Source organism: Nesoenas mayeri (genome assembly GCF_963082525.1).
Source record: "Nesoenas mayeri genome assembly, chromosome: 4".
Lineage (NCBI taxonomy): Eukaryota > Metazoa > Chordata > Aves > Columbiformes > Columbidae > Nesoenas > Nesoenas mayeri.
This window is the reverse complement of record NC_137540.1, coordinates 4720284-4736201: the sequence shown is the minus strand read 5'-3', so window position 1 is coordinate 4736201 and position 15918 is coordinate 4720284. Positions and strand designations below refer to the sequence as shown.

At 41.5% G+C, this 15918-nt stretch overlaps 1 protein-coding gene across 4 annotated transcripts in view; it reads left to right on the top strand.

Annotated features, from left to right (window-relative positions):
• The window catches only part of PPP3CA (protein phosphatase 3 catalytic subunit alpha), a gene marked incomplete at both ends in the record, with an annotated part of 163035 nt that overhangs the window by 129192 nt on the left and 17925 nt on the right, over nt 1–15918 (top strand). For 3 of the 4 annotated variants that reach the window (XM_080343096.1, XM_080343095.1, XM_080343094.1), the window contains 3 exons: nt 4938–5015; nt 6530–6624; nt 13764–13889. In XM_080343096.1, coding sequence (XP_080199222.1) covers nt 4938–5015; nt 6530–6624; nt 13764–13889 — 299 coding nt within the window. The remainder of the gene's footprint in view (nt 1–4937; nt 5016–6529; nt 6625–13763; nt 13890–15918) is intronic. The other variant, XM_080343097.1, reaches the window with a different exon arrangement.

Sequence of the window (15918 nt, the reverse complement as noted above, 5' to 3'; positions counted from 1 at the left end):
GCTTCATCAGATCACAGAGTCACAGAATGTCAGGGATCGGAAGGGACCTGGAAAGCTCATCCAGTGCAATCCCCCCATGGAGCAGGAACACCCAGATGAGGTTACACAGGAAGGTGTCCAGGCGGGTTGGAATGTCTGCACAGAAGGAGACTCCACAACCCCCTGGGCAGCGTGGGCCAGGCTCTGCCACCCTCACCGAGAAGTTTCTTCTCATATTTAAGTGGAACCTCCTGTGTTCCAGTTTGAACCCATTACCCCTTGTCCTATCACTGGTTGTCACCGAGAAGAGCCTGGCTCCATCCTCCTGACACTCACCCTTTATATATCTGTAAACATGAATGAGGTCACCCCTCAGTCTCCTCTTGTCCAGCTCCAGAGCCCCAGCTCCCTCAGCCTTTCCTCACACGGGAGATGCTCCACTCGCTTCAGCATCTTTGTTGCTCTTCACTGGTCTCTCTCCAGCAGTTCCCTGTCCTGCTGGAACTGAGAGGCCACAACTGGACACAATATTCCAGGTGTGGTCTCATCCAGTTTTACAAATAACGACTCTGCGGAGTGATGCGTGTTGTTTTGTTGCAATCCCGTGCAGGCCCCTGCTCTGCAGACACCACAGCACATGGCAAAGAAAAGCACGTGGAAAGAGATGAGCTGGGCACGCAGAGCAGCCAAAGCTTTTGCACGCACGCTGAAGTGTGAGGTCAACTGCTTTTGCTGAAACCCTTTTTTATATGTGCTGAAAACCCTTCTTTATATGTGCGTGCAACCTTAGAGAAGCTCATGGGCTAAATTTAGATGTCCGCTTTTAAAAGCGATGTTTGCATCTTTGCTTTAATGGTATGATGAAAGATATGGAGAAAAAACTATTAAATCCAGCCAGTTTTTCCAGTTGTTGGTGGAAGAGCAGCTTGAAAGCATCTGCCATTTTGGTTCACGTTATCAAAGTATTTATTTCAAAACAGCATAGAAGAGAAACAGAACCACTAAACCTGGGCGTGAGGCGTTTTAGTGAAAGAAGGATGCTGAAGCAGGGAATATCACAGTCGCATACTCCTTGGAGAATAACACCTCTGTGGCTTAGCCGTGGGGTATTTTGTTGTTCCTATGAGTCACCGCTGTGGTGTGATTCAGCATGACACATGAAGAGCAGGCAGAAGGCTGGGCCGTTCTGGAAAAGCCTGGCTTTGTTGCGTGGGGGGGTTCTGTTTGTTTGTTTTCCCTCTTGGCCAACTGCTGTATTTCTGGCTCAGCCGAATTGCAGTCTGGGCTCTAGAAAGCAGGGCGAGGAGGAGGGTGCTTCTGGGAGGGCAGCGACAAGGAGGAACGAGTCGGGAATTTGATTACAAGATGATAATTTTCATTAGGAAGATGAGGAAAAAAACTGCGAGCAGACAGCTTTTCTGCAAAAGCTCCTTTCTGAGAACTTCTGCCATAATCTCTGTTGGCATTTTGCGAGAGCTCCTGCTGTTTACCTGGAGGGCATGTATTTTGGAAGGAATATTGTTTAACGTGAAACTGCATTTGAGCAGGAGCAAACTGATGTTAAGAGGCGCTGGAAAATTGAGCCCGTCTTTATTGTCGCAACTGAAACAGTGACAGTTTTGCTTCTCATCACCCCCTGTCTCAACAAGTATCTAAACAACAATATCTGAGACTTGCTTTGCCTTTTTCAAAGTAAAACATCCAGGTAGGCTGCTCAGGGAGTGTTGTGGCCCAGGTAAGACAAGCACATGCTCATTACATTTACCACACTATTCACTTAGGAGAAAAGATGGTAGCCAGATTATTCTGTTTTGGGATTATTTTGCATGGATCACTATGTGCCATCTCTGCTTTTCTAGGTGTGGGCCCTGTAGGATATAAAATAGAGACAAATCCTGCTAGTCCAAGTCTATTTTCCATGGATTTATGAAGAATAAGATGATTAGGAGAAAGAAAAATAACTTTGAAATGGAAAGCAGAACCTATCATGCCTATTTAGGAGCATTTTTTACCATTTCATTATGTCTTCTTTAAAAGCAGTACTTAACACTGGATGAAAAGAATACTATGGGGAAAAAAAAGTAATAGGCTAGACATTTTGAGCAGATGCACTGATAACGAACATAATCTTAACTGTCTGTCAGATTTTCCAGTATAGACCCCAGTTTTCAGAAGTTAATGTAAAAATTTCTAAACAAAATGTACCATAAGTCTACATTTAGTCACAATTAATTATGAAAAGAAATACATGCAAATTAGTTCTCATTTGCCAGTGGTTTGAATGGCAGCCTGTCAGCATTAGAGATCGCTGCGGTTGCCAGAATGATACTCCACATAAGCTGGGAATTGAAATGATTTTAAAATGGCAATCTTTGTAGACAATTCCAAATACCAAACCTGCAACTGAGAATATGTGCTTGATGGGTCAAGTACCGTTCTGGTGGGGTTGTAGCCTCTAGCTGCAAATGACATTTAAGCTTCGGAACATCCAGGGCTGTTGGAAGCGAGCAGTTGTGTTTCTGTTGGATAAACTGAAGGAAGATGATGCAGAAGAGGAGGCTCAGAGGTGAGCTCAGCACTCTCTAGAACTACCTGAAGGGCAGTTCTAGCCAGGTGGGGATTGGGCTCTTCTCCCAGGCATCAGCAATAGGACAAGGGGCCATGGGCTTCAACTCTGCCAGGGGAAATTGAGGCTGGAGATGAGAAAGCAATTCTGTGCAGAGAGAGTGGTCAGGCATTGGAATGGCTGCCCAGGGAGGTGCTGGACTCGCCGTCCCTGGAGGTTTGTAAACTGAGATTGGACATGGCACTTAGTGCCATGATCTAGTCAATGGACTGGAGTTGGACCAAGGGTTGGACTGGATGATCTCTGAGGTCTTTTCCAACCCAGTCCATTCTGTGTGATTAGATTTTCCATTATTTTTTTCCGAGAGTTTTCGTGCATGAAGTTAGAAAGCGATGGGGCTATGAACTGATTGCAAGTGGGCTCTGAGGGTGATCAATGAACTAATGACTGCGGCAACAGGCCTTTGAATAATGTTTAGTTGATTATTTTTTTAGCTCAGTGTGATTAGCACCAGCTTTTAATTAGGTATTTTTGCATAACAGTGTTGCTGTATGACTGCATCTTGCCCCAAGGTATTGCAAAACACTGTGCTCTTGCCACGCTCTTTCATAATACATACAGTTCTGTAACATAATTCCTCTATGTGACTTATGCACGGAGATTGGGAGGGTCTGCAAGTTTGTTTGTGTCATTTACAGGCACACTGCGAGCCCATTGTGCTGCAGAACCAGCACAGAAGTGGTCACCGAGGTGCTTTAGTGTCTTCCCCAGCATCTTGTATTTCCTTGTTCAAACCTTTGCGGCTGTTTTGTTGTTTGAGCTATGGGAGAGTTGAATTGATAGTGGTAAATAAACACGGTGGATGGATGTTAATGCAGGGGCTGTTTTGATTTTTCTCCGACTGTGAGGTGACATTTCAGAGCTACTATGTGAAGTTTACCCCAGTTTTGAGGGGTTTTCTGAGCAACAATTTTGATGTTGCTCTCCAGTTTGCCCGGCAATGAGAAGAGGGAATTATAACATCTACGTGTCACACCCTGGGCCTCAAATCTAGGAAAATCTGCTGAAAGGTCATGAAATACAACACAGTCAGCTGAACCATCGCTTGGTTTCAAGAGTGGGAAATCAATCTGGCTATGGCAAAACAAATGCATAGGACTGGCATGAAGAGAGAGGAAAGGGAAATGCTATAGGTGTCATCTGAATAAAGATTTTCCCACCCCTTGATGTTTTTAAGGGGCCTGGCAAGGTTTTACCAAATCTGCAAAGTCTCTTTTTATTCCAGCACCACTTTTCCATGCACTTCTATGCATGTTCTTTGCCCTGTTTTGCTCTTGCTGCAGTTGGCTTTTCACCGGAGAAGCCGGGAAGTTTTGGCTTTAATGAGCGGTGTGTTAAATTGCGAATGAGGAGAGAAGTTTTGCTTCCTGATTTAAAGTGGTTGTTGTCCTTGAACACAGGCACGAAGAGTCATCAGTGGTTTAAACGCAAGAAGAAAACAATCATTAAGGGCGAGGGGTGGACAGGCAGGGGGACCAACTAAACCACAACCACTTATTTTCAAAAGTACCATTTCTCTAGATATAATTTTAAATAACTTTTCTCTGCAAACGCAGTATTTCACACTTGCGCTGTCAGAACTGCATTCAGGTTATGCCATGTTTTGTTTCGCTCTTATGTGGTTTCCATACGTGTTCAGTGTCTCAAACAGCAAGAAGGGTTTTCACAGTGCTGGGGGTGTAGGGAAGGGCCCCTTTGTTCTCTTTGATAGCAGCACTATCCATGTGCAGACAAATATACGCCAGAGATTCCTCTAGAGTGTTCCTCTCTCACCATTTTTGGTTTCTCTCATATAGCAGAACATGTTTTGGAAAGATGTATTCTCGATGGGCATGTTTTTGGCATTTCGGAAGTCACAGAATTTACATTTTAAGTTTCCAAGGGGAAGATAATTCTACTTAATCAAGGACATGAAGTTCAGAAGGTCAAACGTCTCCAGTTTGGCTGCTTCTGCCTGTCTTTCTCCCTCTCTTTCCCCACACCACTGTCTTATCTGGTGTCCATAAGCAGCCTGTGTTTTTCTATTGCAAGCAACTGTTGTATCACACTTTTCTTTTTCTAAGTACATTGAATCTTCAAGTATAATACAAGAAATTGATATCTGTCAGGTGATTGTTATTATGTAATGAATTGCAGCCTTCCAGCCTTCCTCTCCACGTAGTTATGGGGCGGGAAAATACAAGAGATGCTGGTGTTGTCTCTCCTGAAATCTGCCCGCAGAGCAGGGGCTGATTTCATGAATGATGCCTATGGGGTGAAACATTTTTTGATGGCTGGAGCTAAATGCGCTTCTGACAATGCCGTAACAGGTGCTATTATTTTCTTCCAACAGTTACCCTGCTGTGTGTGAATTCCTACAGCACAATAACTTGTTATCTATACTCCGAGCTCATGAAGCCCAAGATGCTGGGTAAGTATGTGTGGAGAGGGGGCACTAATAATATATAATGGCTCAACATTGTCAAACAGAGCAGGGGAAGAAAGAAAAACGGAGGGAGGATGACCTGGAAATCTTAAGTTGCAACAACTCTCACTTTTTATTAATATTATAAAAACATTCTCTGTCATTAGAACATATTTTGCGTGGTTATTACTGAGTTATACTCCTGTATTACTGAGGACTTCATGAATCCTTATCTATCCCGTTTAGTGATTTTAAGTGGCGTAAAATGACCAAAAGTGATTTAGATACCAAATGTGGGAGGGAAAACCAATTCAGCTCAGCAGAAGATGATTTGCTAATGTGCCTGAGACTTGTGACATGCTGATTGACATGATGCTTTGGGACTGATTGGGCTCAGGAGGCCAGAACTGGCATCTCTTAAGTCTTTCACACTTACCTGAAACTTCTGGGCCTGCTGGTTTTGTGCTTTACCAAGAAAATAAACCTGTGGGACTCAATAGCGAAAGATTGTTTAATGTGGGAGTATCAACAATGAATATAAGGAGTTTATTAAGACACTGTGTGCAAAAACAATCCAGTTCAAGCACTGGGTGGTGTCGATGGTTCCCTCATTAAACTGTTGCCAGTGTAAAGGTAGAGCTTTTTATCTATTAATTGAAATGTACCATACTTGTGAGATTTTAATGAAGGATTGGGATGTGAATAAATAGCTTTGCATATCTTTCATAAATTATTAATGTGTTTATTTGGAGGTAGAAACTTTACCCAACTTGAATAGTAATAAAAGATGAAGTAGCAGGATTGTAGGAATGAAGTCGATATTCACTATGCATGTAAAAAGCTATTCTGAATGTTTGAATTACCACATACTTAAAAACCTCAATGCAATTAAAAGCAACTTATTACTCTGCCAAAAATAACTGGCGTGAAATACCCAAGGGTAATGAAATTTCATTTTTATTGTATTGCTTTCCAATAAAGGGCGAAAAATAACGTTTTGTAGAAGGCACTGCATTGCAACTGTACAATGGTTGCAGTAAACCCGTTGTGGATATTTGCCAAATTCTTCGGACTAGAGAAGCAGTACTTGGTGTTACTTGTGTCTTAGTAAGACAAAAGTACTGTTTGCTTGGTTTGCTTCCAATTACTTTGCAGGTTTAATGCTTGATTGATCACAAGTTGGTCCAACAAGCCCTTTGTTTTTCATAAGGCAGCAAGGTTAGGCAATGAAAACATGCGAGCATTAATGAACTGGCTAATAGACTGGGTGACATCAGATGCAGACGACCCCGTTTCGCTTCCCTTTCTCATACTTTGCACCCCCCGGATGGATGGCATGGATAAGCTCGCAGGAAATATTTCTTTGCATGGCTTTAAAAAGCATATATGCATGTTTTTCTCTCTTGACATTTGTAAAAACCAGTGCAATGAAGTACTAGGATGTTTCGTGCTTTGTTTGGTCCGCAACAAATACACATACAACAGCGGGGCAATAATTAGTATCTTCTCTTCCCTTTTAGGTATCGTATGTACAGGAAAAGCCAAACAACAGGCTTCCCTTCACTAATCACAATTTTTTCAGCACCAAACTATCTAGATGTATACAATAACAAAGGTAAGAATTTCATTCCTCTTAATAGAAAGTAGACTGTACTTCTCTTTACTCAAATATACTACATTGGTTTTCTTTTTCCACTCCTGTATTTATCACTTCATGCCCATTTTCTTTCTTTATTAGCTCATGCCCATTCCATTTATTACATAATACAAATCTAATTATATTTATTGCAGGCAGATGTATGCCTCTGAACATAGCTGTAGATTCTAATGTGCCCTAGGATATTTCTGTATTTCTACTGCAAGTTATTAAGTAACTGTTACACAGGAAGAAAAACTAAAAACAACTCTATTAACTAAGAAAAGTATATTAAGAAATGCCGTGGTTGAGCTGTTCGGAGCCCAGTGTTCCTTATTATTGAATACTTGTCCGTTTGCTCCTTTCCAGTGTAATAAATGGAGTTTGCGTTTGTCTGGCCAGCCAACAGACTTTGCCAGATCGTCGGTGGATAAAGCATGGGATAGATGTTATTGAGTCCCTGTTTTGGGGTTTTTTAATCACTTGAAACCTATTACGTAGAATATGAAATAACATTAGCCAAAAAACCCCGTTACTGCACAAATAAGCAATCACTGGTTCACTTTATAAAGACGCCACTTAATACACGTGTTTGAAGCTCCTCTGAGTTTATTCATTCCCCAAAATCTCCTCTAATGAACTGTCACATTTCTAAAAATAAAGCATTCTAATAAACCTGCCTTCCTATATCTTGAAATAAGCAGGAACATTTACTTTTCCCTGTTCCCAGTGAAGTTATTTGTCTTCTCTGTGAGCGAAAACAAAATAATGTCTTTTCTCAATGATATTATAGAAAGTAGTTCCATTGCAAAGAGATCAATCTTGCTTGAGAAGAGATGTTTTTTATTTGGATGCTTGCCTGCAAAGGAAGTCAGCAATTGTATTGTTTTTTAACCTCCAAATGAAAGCTTCTTCAGGCATCATTTTTAATTATAAAATTTAGGATATAAAAGCTCTTACGCCATGAACTGTGTGCGAGGGAAGGAGACACTTCACCGGTAGATAATGAGGTTTGTACCCTTCGGTGTTCTCGATATGTATGTTAACTTGTGGAAAAATTAATAAAGCATTCTGCAAAAAATGTGCCAGCAGGGCTGTCAGGAGCTATTTTTGTGAAAGTAAATAGTGTAGGGGCTCTGTTAGCAACCCAGAAAGCGCAGGATGGAACAAGGAATGTGTTTGTTTTCTTGGTGGCATTGTTGGTGGAAAAGTGTGTTTATTCTCCAAGTTGGCGGCTTTGGGTAGAAAGGGTCTGTACGAGTAAGGTGGCAGAAACCGTCCACTTCTTATTTCTTAATATGATACATGGAGCCGGTTCTGTGTGCACGAAAGCAATGGCTGAACAATGGGAGATTTTTGTCACGAAGCCAAATGTTAAATGCAAAGCAATGATTTATAATATTAAAAGTCTTTAATTTGAAGCCACGAAGTTTGGGTGGTGAAGAGCGGCGCCTCTCCATAGTCTCCCTTTCTGCTCCAGTGGGCTCAGGTGAACCAGCGGTGGTACGAGATTTAATGTATGACTTGTAAACATAGCGGGTGACCTTTAGCAGGTTTGTAATGAATGTCTGTTGGGTTTAACTATCTCCTCCTCTCTCATTAGAAGTTTTGATGTGTTATTTCAAGATTGTGCCGGCTCTTGGCGTTTGAAGGACGTCACGCGTGGTTTTTCATGCTGGATTGCTCGTGCATCTTCAGCTGGGTAGCATTTGGGTGCTCGCTTCCACTTCAAGAAAGAAAAACACCGTCATCCTCCATCAGTCCAAAACATGCCTAATTGTTGACTTCCTTGATTTTGTATCAAATGAATTCACTAAGAACACGGAGCTTCTGAGTGACTGATTTCGGGAGGCGAAGGCAGGCTTTTCCATACAGAGGTGTTCCGGGGCCATTGCTCTAGCTGACTCATTGGGCACTGGTGCAGAACCTGATTGATTTTTACAGTTCATTTGGGGTTTTGGTTACTGTCAGTCCTTAGAAAAAGAGTTACTCTCCTATTAGTAAGTGCCTTTCTTTCTAGCATGCATTCTTAGGATGTTTTGAGTTGTCACCCAGCTAACAAAGTCACCCTAAATAAATTCCTGAAAGGCTCCATGTCCCTCCCATTAGGAGGCTCCAGTCAGGGGTTCCCTGTGTATCAATAGTTAATGGAGACAGAGATACCGCTTTTGGAGGGTGATTTGGAGGGTCAGAAGCTGCCTAGATAGAGGGAGCCTAGCGTCCCTTCTCTTGCCAAGACTGCCCTTCCCCATTATTTTTCTTAACACTTTCCATATTCATCATAATGGAGAGCATTGGCCAAGGGGAGGAATTTATACGTATGTTTTTTGGCAACTTCTGAGTTCTGTTTAGCGTTTTCATAGCTTTTTCAAACAGTTGTGCTCTCGTTTCTATTGTTAAAAGGCATGAAGATGATGATACTTTATTATTAAAACTTATCACCAGCAGTGCTGATGCATTGATGATTTTCTAAGGCTGTTTCTGGAGAGGTTTGAAGCAAGAAGATAAATGTTAATTGGGTTGTGATAGCTACCTGTGAGTTTATTGCCTCAGAGGAGGGCTGTACTGATCAAGAACCTCTGAGAAAGTTGTGTGAGTAACTACAGGTTTACGCCTGGATTCCAGGGTGCCCATCACCAGGAGAAATTTTCCATAGCAACAGAGTAAGAGGGTGCTAAAAATTACTGTGTTGTGTGGTCTGCTAGCCTTGTACCATGTCTAAACTGCCATTCCCACATTTCATATTTTTAATACCTTAATTAGGACTTGCTTTCATGCTGTTTGTGCCACAAAAATAAAAAAAAGAAGTTGCAGAAGTTTACAAAGGCAGGCAATTTATTTGTAAATCATTGGCAATATTTCATATTCTAGTGTCTGGCTGTCACTTCAGTACGCGCATGCTTTTTGGTTGAGTGAACAATTTTAACTAGCTGTCTAAAGGCAGACTATTCTCTTTGGAGCATTTTTAAAAGATCAGGTTTCGTGGTGGTGGGATAACCAGCAGAGAATCCCAGGCTATCGAACACAATAACGTGATGTCTCTTCCAACATGCTGTGATGTGCACGTGGCGATGCCAAAAGGAAAAGCAGATGATGGAGGAAAGAGATACAGAAATTATGCAGGGGAGTTGGGGATACTAGGCAAATCAAACCCAGCTGTACATCGCTGTGCTTGTCAACATATCAGATAAGTAATATATCAGTGAAGCGTGTATGAACTATTAGCATGGGGCCGAGTTAAGAAATGTGCCTGATCCAAGTGGACGAAACAGGAAAATGATTTTCATATTGGAAAAGGGCAGGTGATACACCTGGAAGACGAGGATGATCTTGGAGAAATAATAGCGATAGAAAAGTGGTGTAACCTTCTGTTTGCCCTATCAGCTTTCTTTAAGGCTTTATCTCTGTGGTGAGGCCTTGTCACGGAAACAGAAGCTTTGAAAGAGGAGCTGTCTCATCGCCCATGCAGAGAAGTTTGCCAGAAGTGATGTTTGCAGTCTGTTGACAAAATCTCTCATTCCATTGCACTGTTTCTTTGGGAGATTCAGTTGCATGTGTGAAATAAAACTATTCAGGATTCTGTAAGGTAGGGTTTTTCCCAACTCCAGTTAGCCCCACTTCTCTACTGGAGTATTTACATCACTACATCGTATAGTAACTCGTTTTTTCCTTTGATAATGTTTAAACTCCTTAAGCGTTCTACCAACCCTTATCCCTGACCTGTCTTGGGCAGAGAATGCTGTGGTTACTTAGCAACTCTGTTGGAGGAGAAAGCGCTGTTCCCAGTTGCACAGTTAATGCTGAAGTTAATTTGGCATTAAATCAGAAAATGAAATTCTTTCTTAAGTATGAAGAATCTGAGAGACCTTTCGCTGTGTCTTCTGATGAGTTTTCTGAAAAATTACAGGAAAATAAGTTCACTCGTTTGCTAAAATTATTTTGAGGTTGTCATCTAAAAACATGTAGCTCATTTCTGGGCTAGTGTTTCTACCATGCTCATTATTTTTCTCCTCTGATGGAAATGTCATCAATTAATTTATACTGAAAAATGATTCAGCAGATCTTGGAAGCAGGATATGTAAAGTCTTAGGGTAATTCTGCTCAATCACATTACTCAAGGCAACTCTCAGCATACAGGCTTTTAAAGCGCTGTTTGAGATACCAGAGGGATCTGGGACATCCATTTAGATGTGACACAGGAGAATAGGGGTGCTCTAGGCTCATCTTTAAAAGATGGGGATCAAGGAGATGCCACAGGGGGGTCTCAGATGGCGCTGGGTGCTTATATTTGACCCTGAGACAAATAGAAGAGCCGTTGTCTCCATTTCGAGCTGAAGGAAGGAGGTTTTCACCACGTTTTTCACCACCCGCATTTCCAGCCTTAGGTGCCCATGTTAAACACTTAAAGCTAAACAGCGCCAACGCCCTTTGCCTGCTGCGTTAGTGTTTCATTTCACCCTAATGTGATTTAAGCATCCGATACCTTGGTTTACGAGCATTGGGAAGAAATATAATGTCATTTGGGATATCTGCACATCTTCACTTTACAAAACATTAGCTTCTAAAACTCATTTACAACAGCAAGTACCAAAATCAGGTTAAAATGTGTGTGGCTGTTAGGAATAATAAGGTTCTTGCTCTGGTTGGTGATTATATGTGATCAAACTGGTGGCGCTTGGTCTGGAAAGGTTTGGAAAGAAAAATGTGGGGTTTGCAGCCTGGAATAATGAGCAACTGAACTTGGAAGCGTTGGAAAGAGTCAGATTGTGGGTTTCACAGCCGAAGGAACCCGTCGTGCTTTCTTCTGTGTCTTCCATCGGTGGCCACCTGGCCTTTAGTCTTTTAATCTTCGGAAGGTTCCTGGTCCTTCAGGGCAGCTGGGGCCTCCTATGGCTGCTTAGACCTCAGGTTAATGTGTACTAAGACATGGAGCAGAGGTGAAACCCCCAGACCTTTTCTGAGCCAACAGAGAGGAATAAAAGAGCTATGGCTGGAAGAAAGCAAAGGGCCAGGAAAGCTCAGGGAAACTCCTGCTGTTATCTGAGGAGTATTTGCTTTTTGATCTGGGCGAAATCTCTTCTGACTGCTGAGCAGTAGTCAGGACTCCACAGTTTTAACAAGAGCCAGTTTAATGTTAAATATAATCTTCATTAGTTACCTAATAAAAATATTTTTTGTACATTGTGCTTGTACATTAAAGATTTAAAATTAAAAATTCAGAAAGTTTTTTGTGATACTGGTAGCTATCCTATTCTTTGAAGAGCAGCGTTATTGTAGGAGAGTTCTGTCTCTGTTATTACGCTGCTCTATTGTATAGAAGTCATTTGTGGGGGAGAGCTGTAAGATCATTTACAGAGGAAAACAGTTTTAAAAATAGTGTCATCAGAACTTGCTTTTGTAAGATATTCAGGTATATAAATTAGTAAGGTAGCCTAAAGACTTTTTTCCTGTAATCTCGCAATAAATTATCTAAAACAAAACCAAACCACACAACAACAAGCACTAAAGCCATTTAAATTTAGTTTTATATTCTCCAACTGCTCTGCTGATGGTTCGGGCTTTTTCAGAGGCCAGTTTTAAAAGTTCATTGTAAAAATGATGGATTCAACTTTCACAGAGTTTAGAAGTAGACTTAATGGATAAATTGAAGAAATAGTGGTAATGGGAACTACCCCAGCTCACCAAGATGATGAAGTTTTAGTCCTTCTCAATGAATCTTCACAACCATTAAGTGGTCCTTTTTGTGTGGTTTTTGACTCATTTTTGCTGTAGAGCCGCAAACTATTTATTTTTATTACGCAATTATGTCACTCTAATAGAAGGAGAATGGATTTCGATCCACCGTGTGTAATTTCAGCCAAAAAGTGCTGGAAATATTGAAAGCATCAACACTAGTTTTCTCATTGTTGCTAATAGCAGTATGAAGCCATTTTTATGTTGCTGAGCAGCAGAGTGGCTGTCGGTTGGCAGACGAGGATGGGCAATGTTGTTCATTTAAATGGAAGGTGCCTGGCTGGCAAAAATTGATGTAAATGTTAGCGAGCAGTTTTCTATGTGTATCAGTGAGGAGGCTTCAGAAACTCCCAGGTCACTCTGTCATCAGCCACCAAATGGAAGACATTGACCAACCTGTTACGTTTTTGTAGGAAACAACGCTATAGTGCATAAAAAAAAGTTTGTCTGATTGACTCACGCTTTAGTCAATGGAAGGAAATGAATAATTAGAAGAAATTGTTCACCCCCTTTAGCCAACGTTGCAATTTTCTACGGTGCTGTAGTGTATTGAGTTTTGTGGCTTCATATAACTTTTCACTGCATTGGGCCTGGGTACACCTATGGTCTCTTCTAGAAACAGTTGTTTTACTGATATGCTTTGTAATACTTCGATTTACTTTTTTCTATTAATATTGCAAAAATAGGTTAAAATTAATCAGATCCTGTTTCAGATATGAACGTGGTGTCCGTTAACATGGGACGTGATGCTTTAAAAAGTGGCAATGGCATAAATATCTGTATTTGTCTGTTAGCAAATGTAGCCTTTTTGTGTTTTAAATGGTGGTAGAAGACAAATCATATTATTATTTATTTATACTATTGGGAGCGCAGTCTTGTGTGCCTAGAGTTTGAAAAACATGAAAAGTATCATCTGTTGCACCATACTAAGAATGAAACTTGTTGATAATTTTCATTGGAAGAGCAGCATTCAAACTCTGGATGATAAATGCTTTTCTTCGCTATCTCCAAAGTGTGGTTGTGAGGAGAATGGGTATCTGTGTGAAATGGGTATCTGTGTGAAATGGGTACCTGTGGACACTCTGCCTTGTTCCTTGCTGGTGGTAGATCCCAGGGCCTACGTTCATGACTAGTTAGACTTATGAGTTCAATAACCAACCCATCATAGTGCCGGAGAAAGCTGATGACACCACATTCAGACTGAAGATGGCTCACAACTTCCTTGAGGCTGTATTTGGTTATTACTCACAGTCAACTGCTGGGTCAAGTGGTTGGAAGCCAGTGAGCAGCTCCATGGGCTGAGCACCAGGAGCATCGCTGTTTTGGGTGCCCATTACACGCGCATGGCTGATGTCCCCGTTGTTTCTTTCCTTTCTCCCTTCCAGCTGCAGTATTGAAATACGAGAACAACGTTATGAACATCAGGCAGTTTAACTGCTCCCCGCATCCGTACTGGCTTCCAAACTTCATGGATGTGTTTACCTGGTCCTTGCCGTTTGTGGGTGAGAAAGGTACGTACATCGGCTCTGTTTGTAGAAACTGCAAAATGGTTTCTTAGTTACTGGGCATGTGGCCTTGTTTGTTTGAAATGGCAAGAACAGTTTGAAGACAGATTACTTGCTTTCGAGGACAAATTTGAAGAAACAGGCCTTGGGAAGGGCAAGCGATTACCAATGGTTAATCACATTTCTTATATGTCGTTATGACTTCCACTCTTTCCAGGCTATGATACCATTATATTTCTGCTCTAGAATGAGACTTTGTGGCATTGCAGGCCAGAGGTGAATTCACCAAATATAAAAACCTTACTGTTTGTTCCTAGAAAAGCTCTTGGGCATTCCCTTTGGAGATTGTTGTGATGTCCCTGGCTCTGTAAGCAGACTTCACTACATTATGGTTACTTCCCTACCCAGCTGACCTTTCTGATAAGATGACGATGGGTTGCTTTTCACCAGCAAACACAGGGCTGGTGGTGCTAAGACCCAGTCTGGTTAATGGTTTTTGGAGATGGTAGGAAGGAGGAAAACATGCTCCCCAGCCCCCTGTGTGTCCAGGGCGTGCGGTGTCTCACCACTGGTGAGAGGAATCTAAAGAACATAAATGATGTTTGATTGAAACACGATGCCCGTGATGTTGCCTGAAGACAACTTGCCATTCATGCTATGAATGGCAAGCACACAAAAGGCATGAAAACACTTTGGTCTTACATATTGAATGAATACATAATGCAGACTGCTTAAACCCCAAGTCATTTTGTTCAGGGACTGAAATGAAGCTTGCTTTGATCCATCCATTATAGTATATTGCTGCAACAGCAATTACTGCCAGAAAACTACAATAAACTCTTAAAAGCTGCTTGGAATAACAGTTCTCCCTTAATAGGCAACTGGAAATACAGCCAGCTGTGGCTCTTACCTGCGGTCATGACGGGCTTTGTTTTCAGCTACTCTTTCGTATGAGGAAATCCGCTGGTGAGACGCCTGAGGTCTGTGTGAACAAAGCAGATAGACAATGAAACAGGGATTAACAAGGAATAGACAGCTGTTTCCACTAATGGAGACATTACATAATCCACACTGACGCATGTTGCAGACTTTGGTGAAGCAGATAAAACGCTTTCATTTTCTGTGGCCATAAACCCAGCCAGGCCATTTTTAGGATGAGCCCGTTCTCCATACGCACAGTTCTGTAAGATGCTCTGGAAGGTCATTTTTCCAGAGGTGCCCCATCCTCGGCTGAGGCTGCAGGATGCGCAGCCACTTTGTTGAGGTTCTGATACTGTGAGTGTTCCTCAATATTTTGTTCTTGGTGTTGCATTTGGGTTTTGTTGCTGTTGCTTTTTTGTTTGGTTGGTTTTTTTACTCTTCATATCTCCCCAGCGGTCACAATTACCCATTGCTTGCAACTTCTAGAACCCTGAGAAGTGAAATCAGTGTTTTCCATTTCTCTGCAAAACAAAAGTCATGGATGAAAGAGTTGATGTGCTGCACAGCTTTTTATTTATCTCCTTTTTTTAATAGATTTTTTTCCCGGAAAGGCCAACCCAAGTAGGAAGCCATTAGTTTTGCTGGTGGTTGTCAATGTGGAAAGTCTTTCCACTAACCTTGTCAAAGGAAAATGTTAAATCGTTCACTAATGTAGGAAAAATAGAGCTGAGTCCCGCCCTTCTAGTGTGCTAAGCCATCATACTTGTCACAGAAGACAATTTTAATAACCACTTGATTAAACAATTGAAACTTTGAACCAGTGTAGCTACTGCAAGGTTACACATGCCTGGTAACCCTTCTAATGATGCTTACAACATGTAGAAGTAGGGGAGTTTTTTCTCAGTCTGCTAATAATTTCCCCTTTTACCCATTTACCATTTCTTTTGTTTTGGGGGAGTGTGTGTGTGTATTATTTGGGGTTTTTTGTTGTATTTTTTTGTGTTTGGTTGGTTGTTTTTTGGCTGTTCTGACTCTTTTTTGCTCTCTTGTTGGTGTCTCACTGTTGTCTTCCCAGAAAGAACTGGGTAGTCTGACCCTTCCCTGCCCAAGTTGC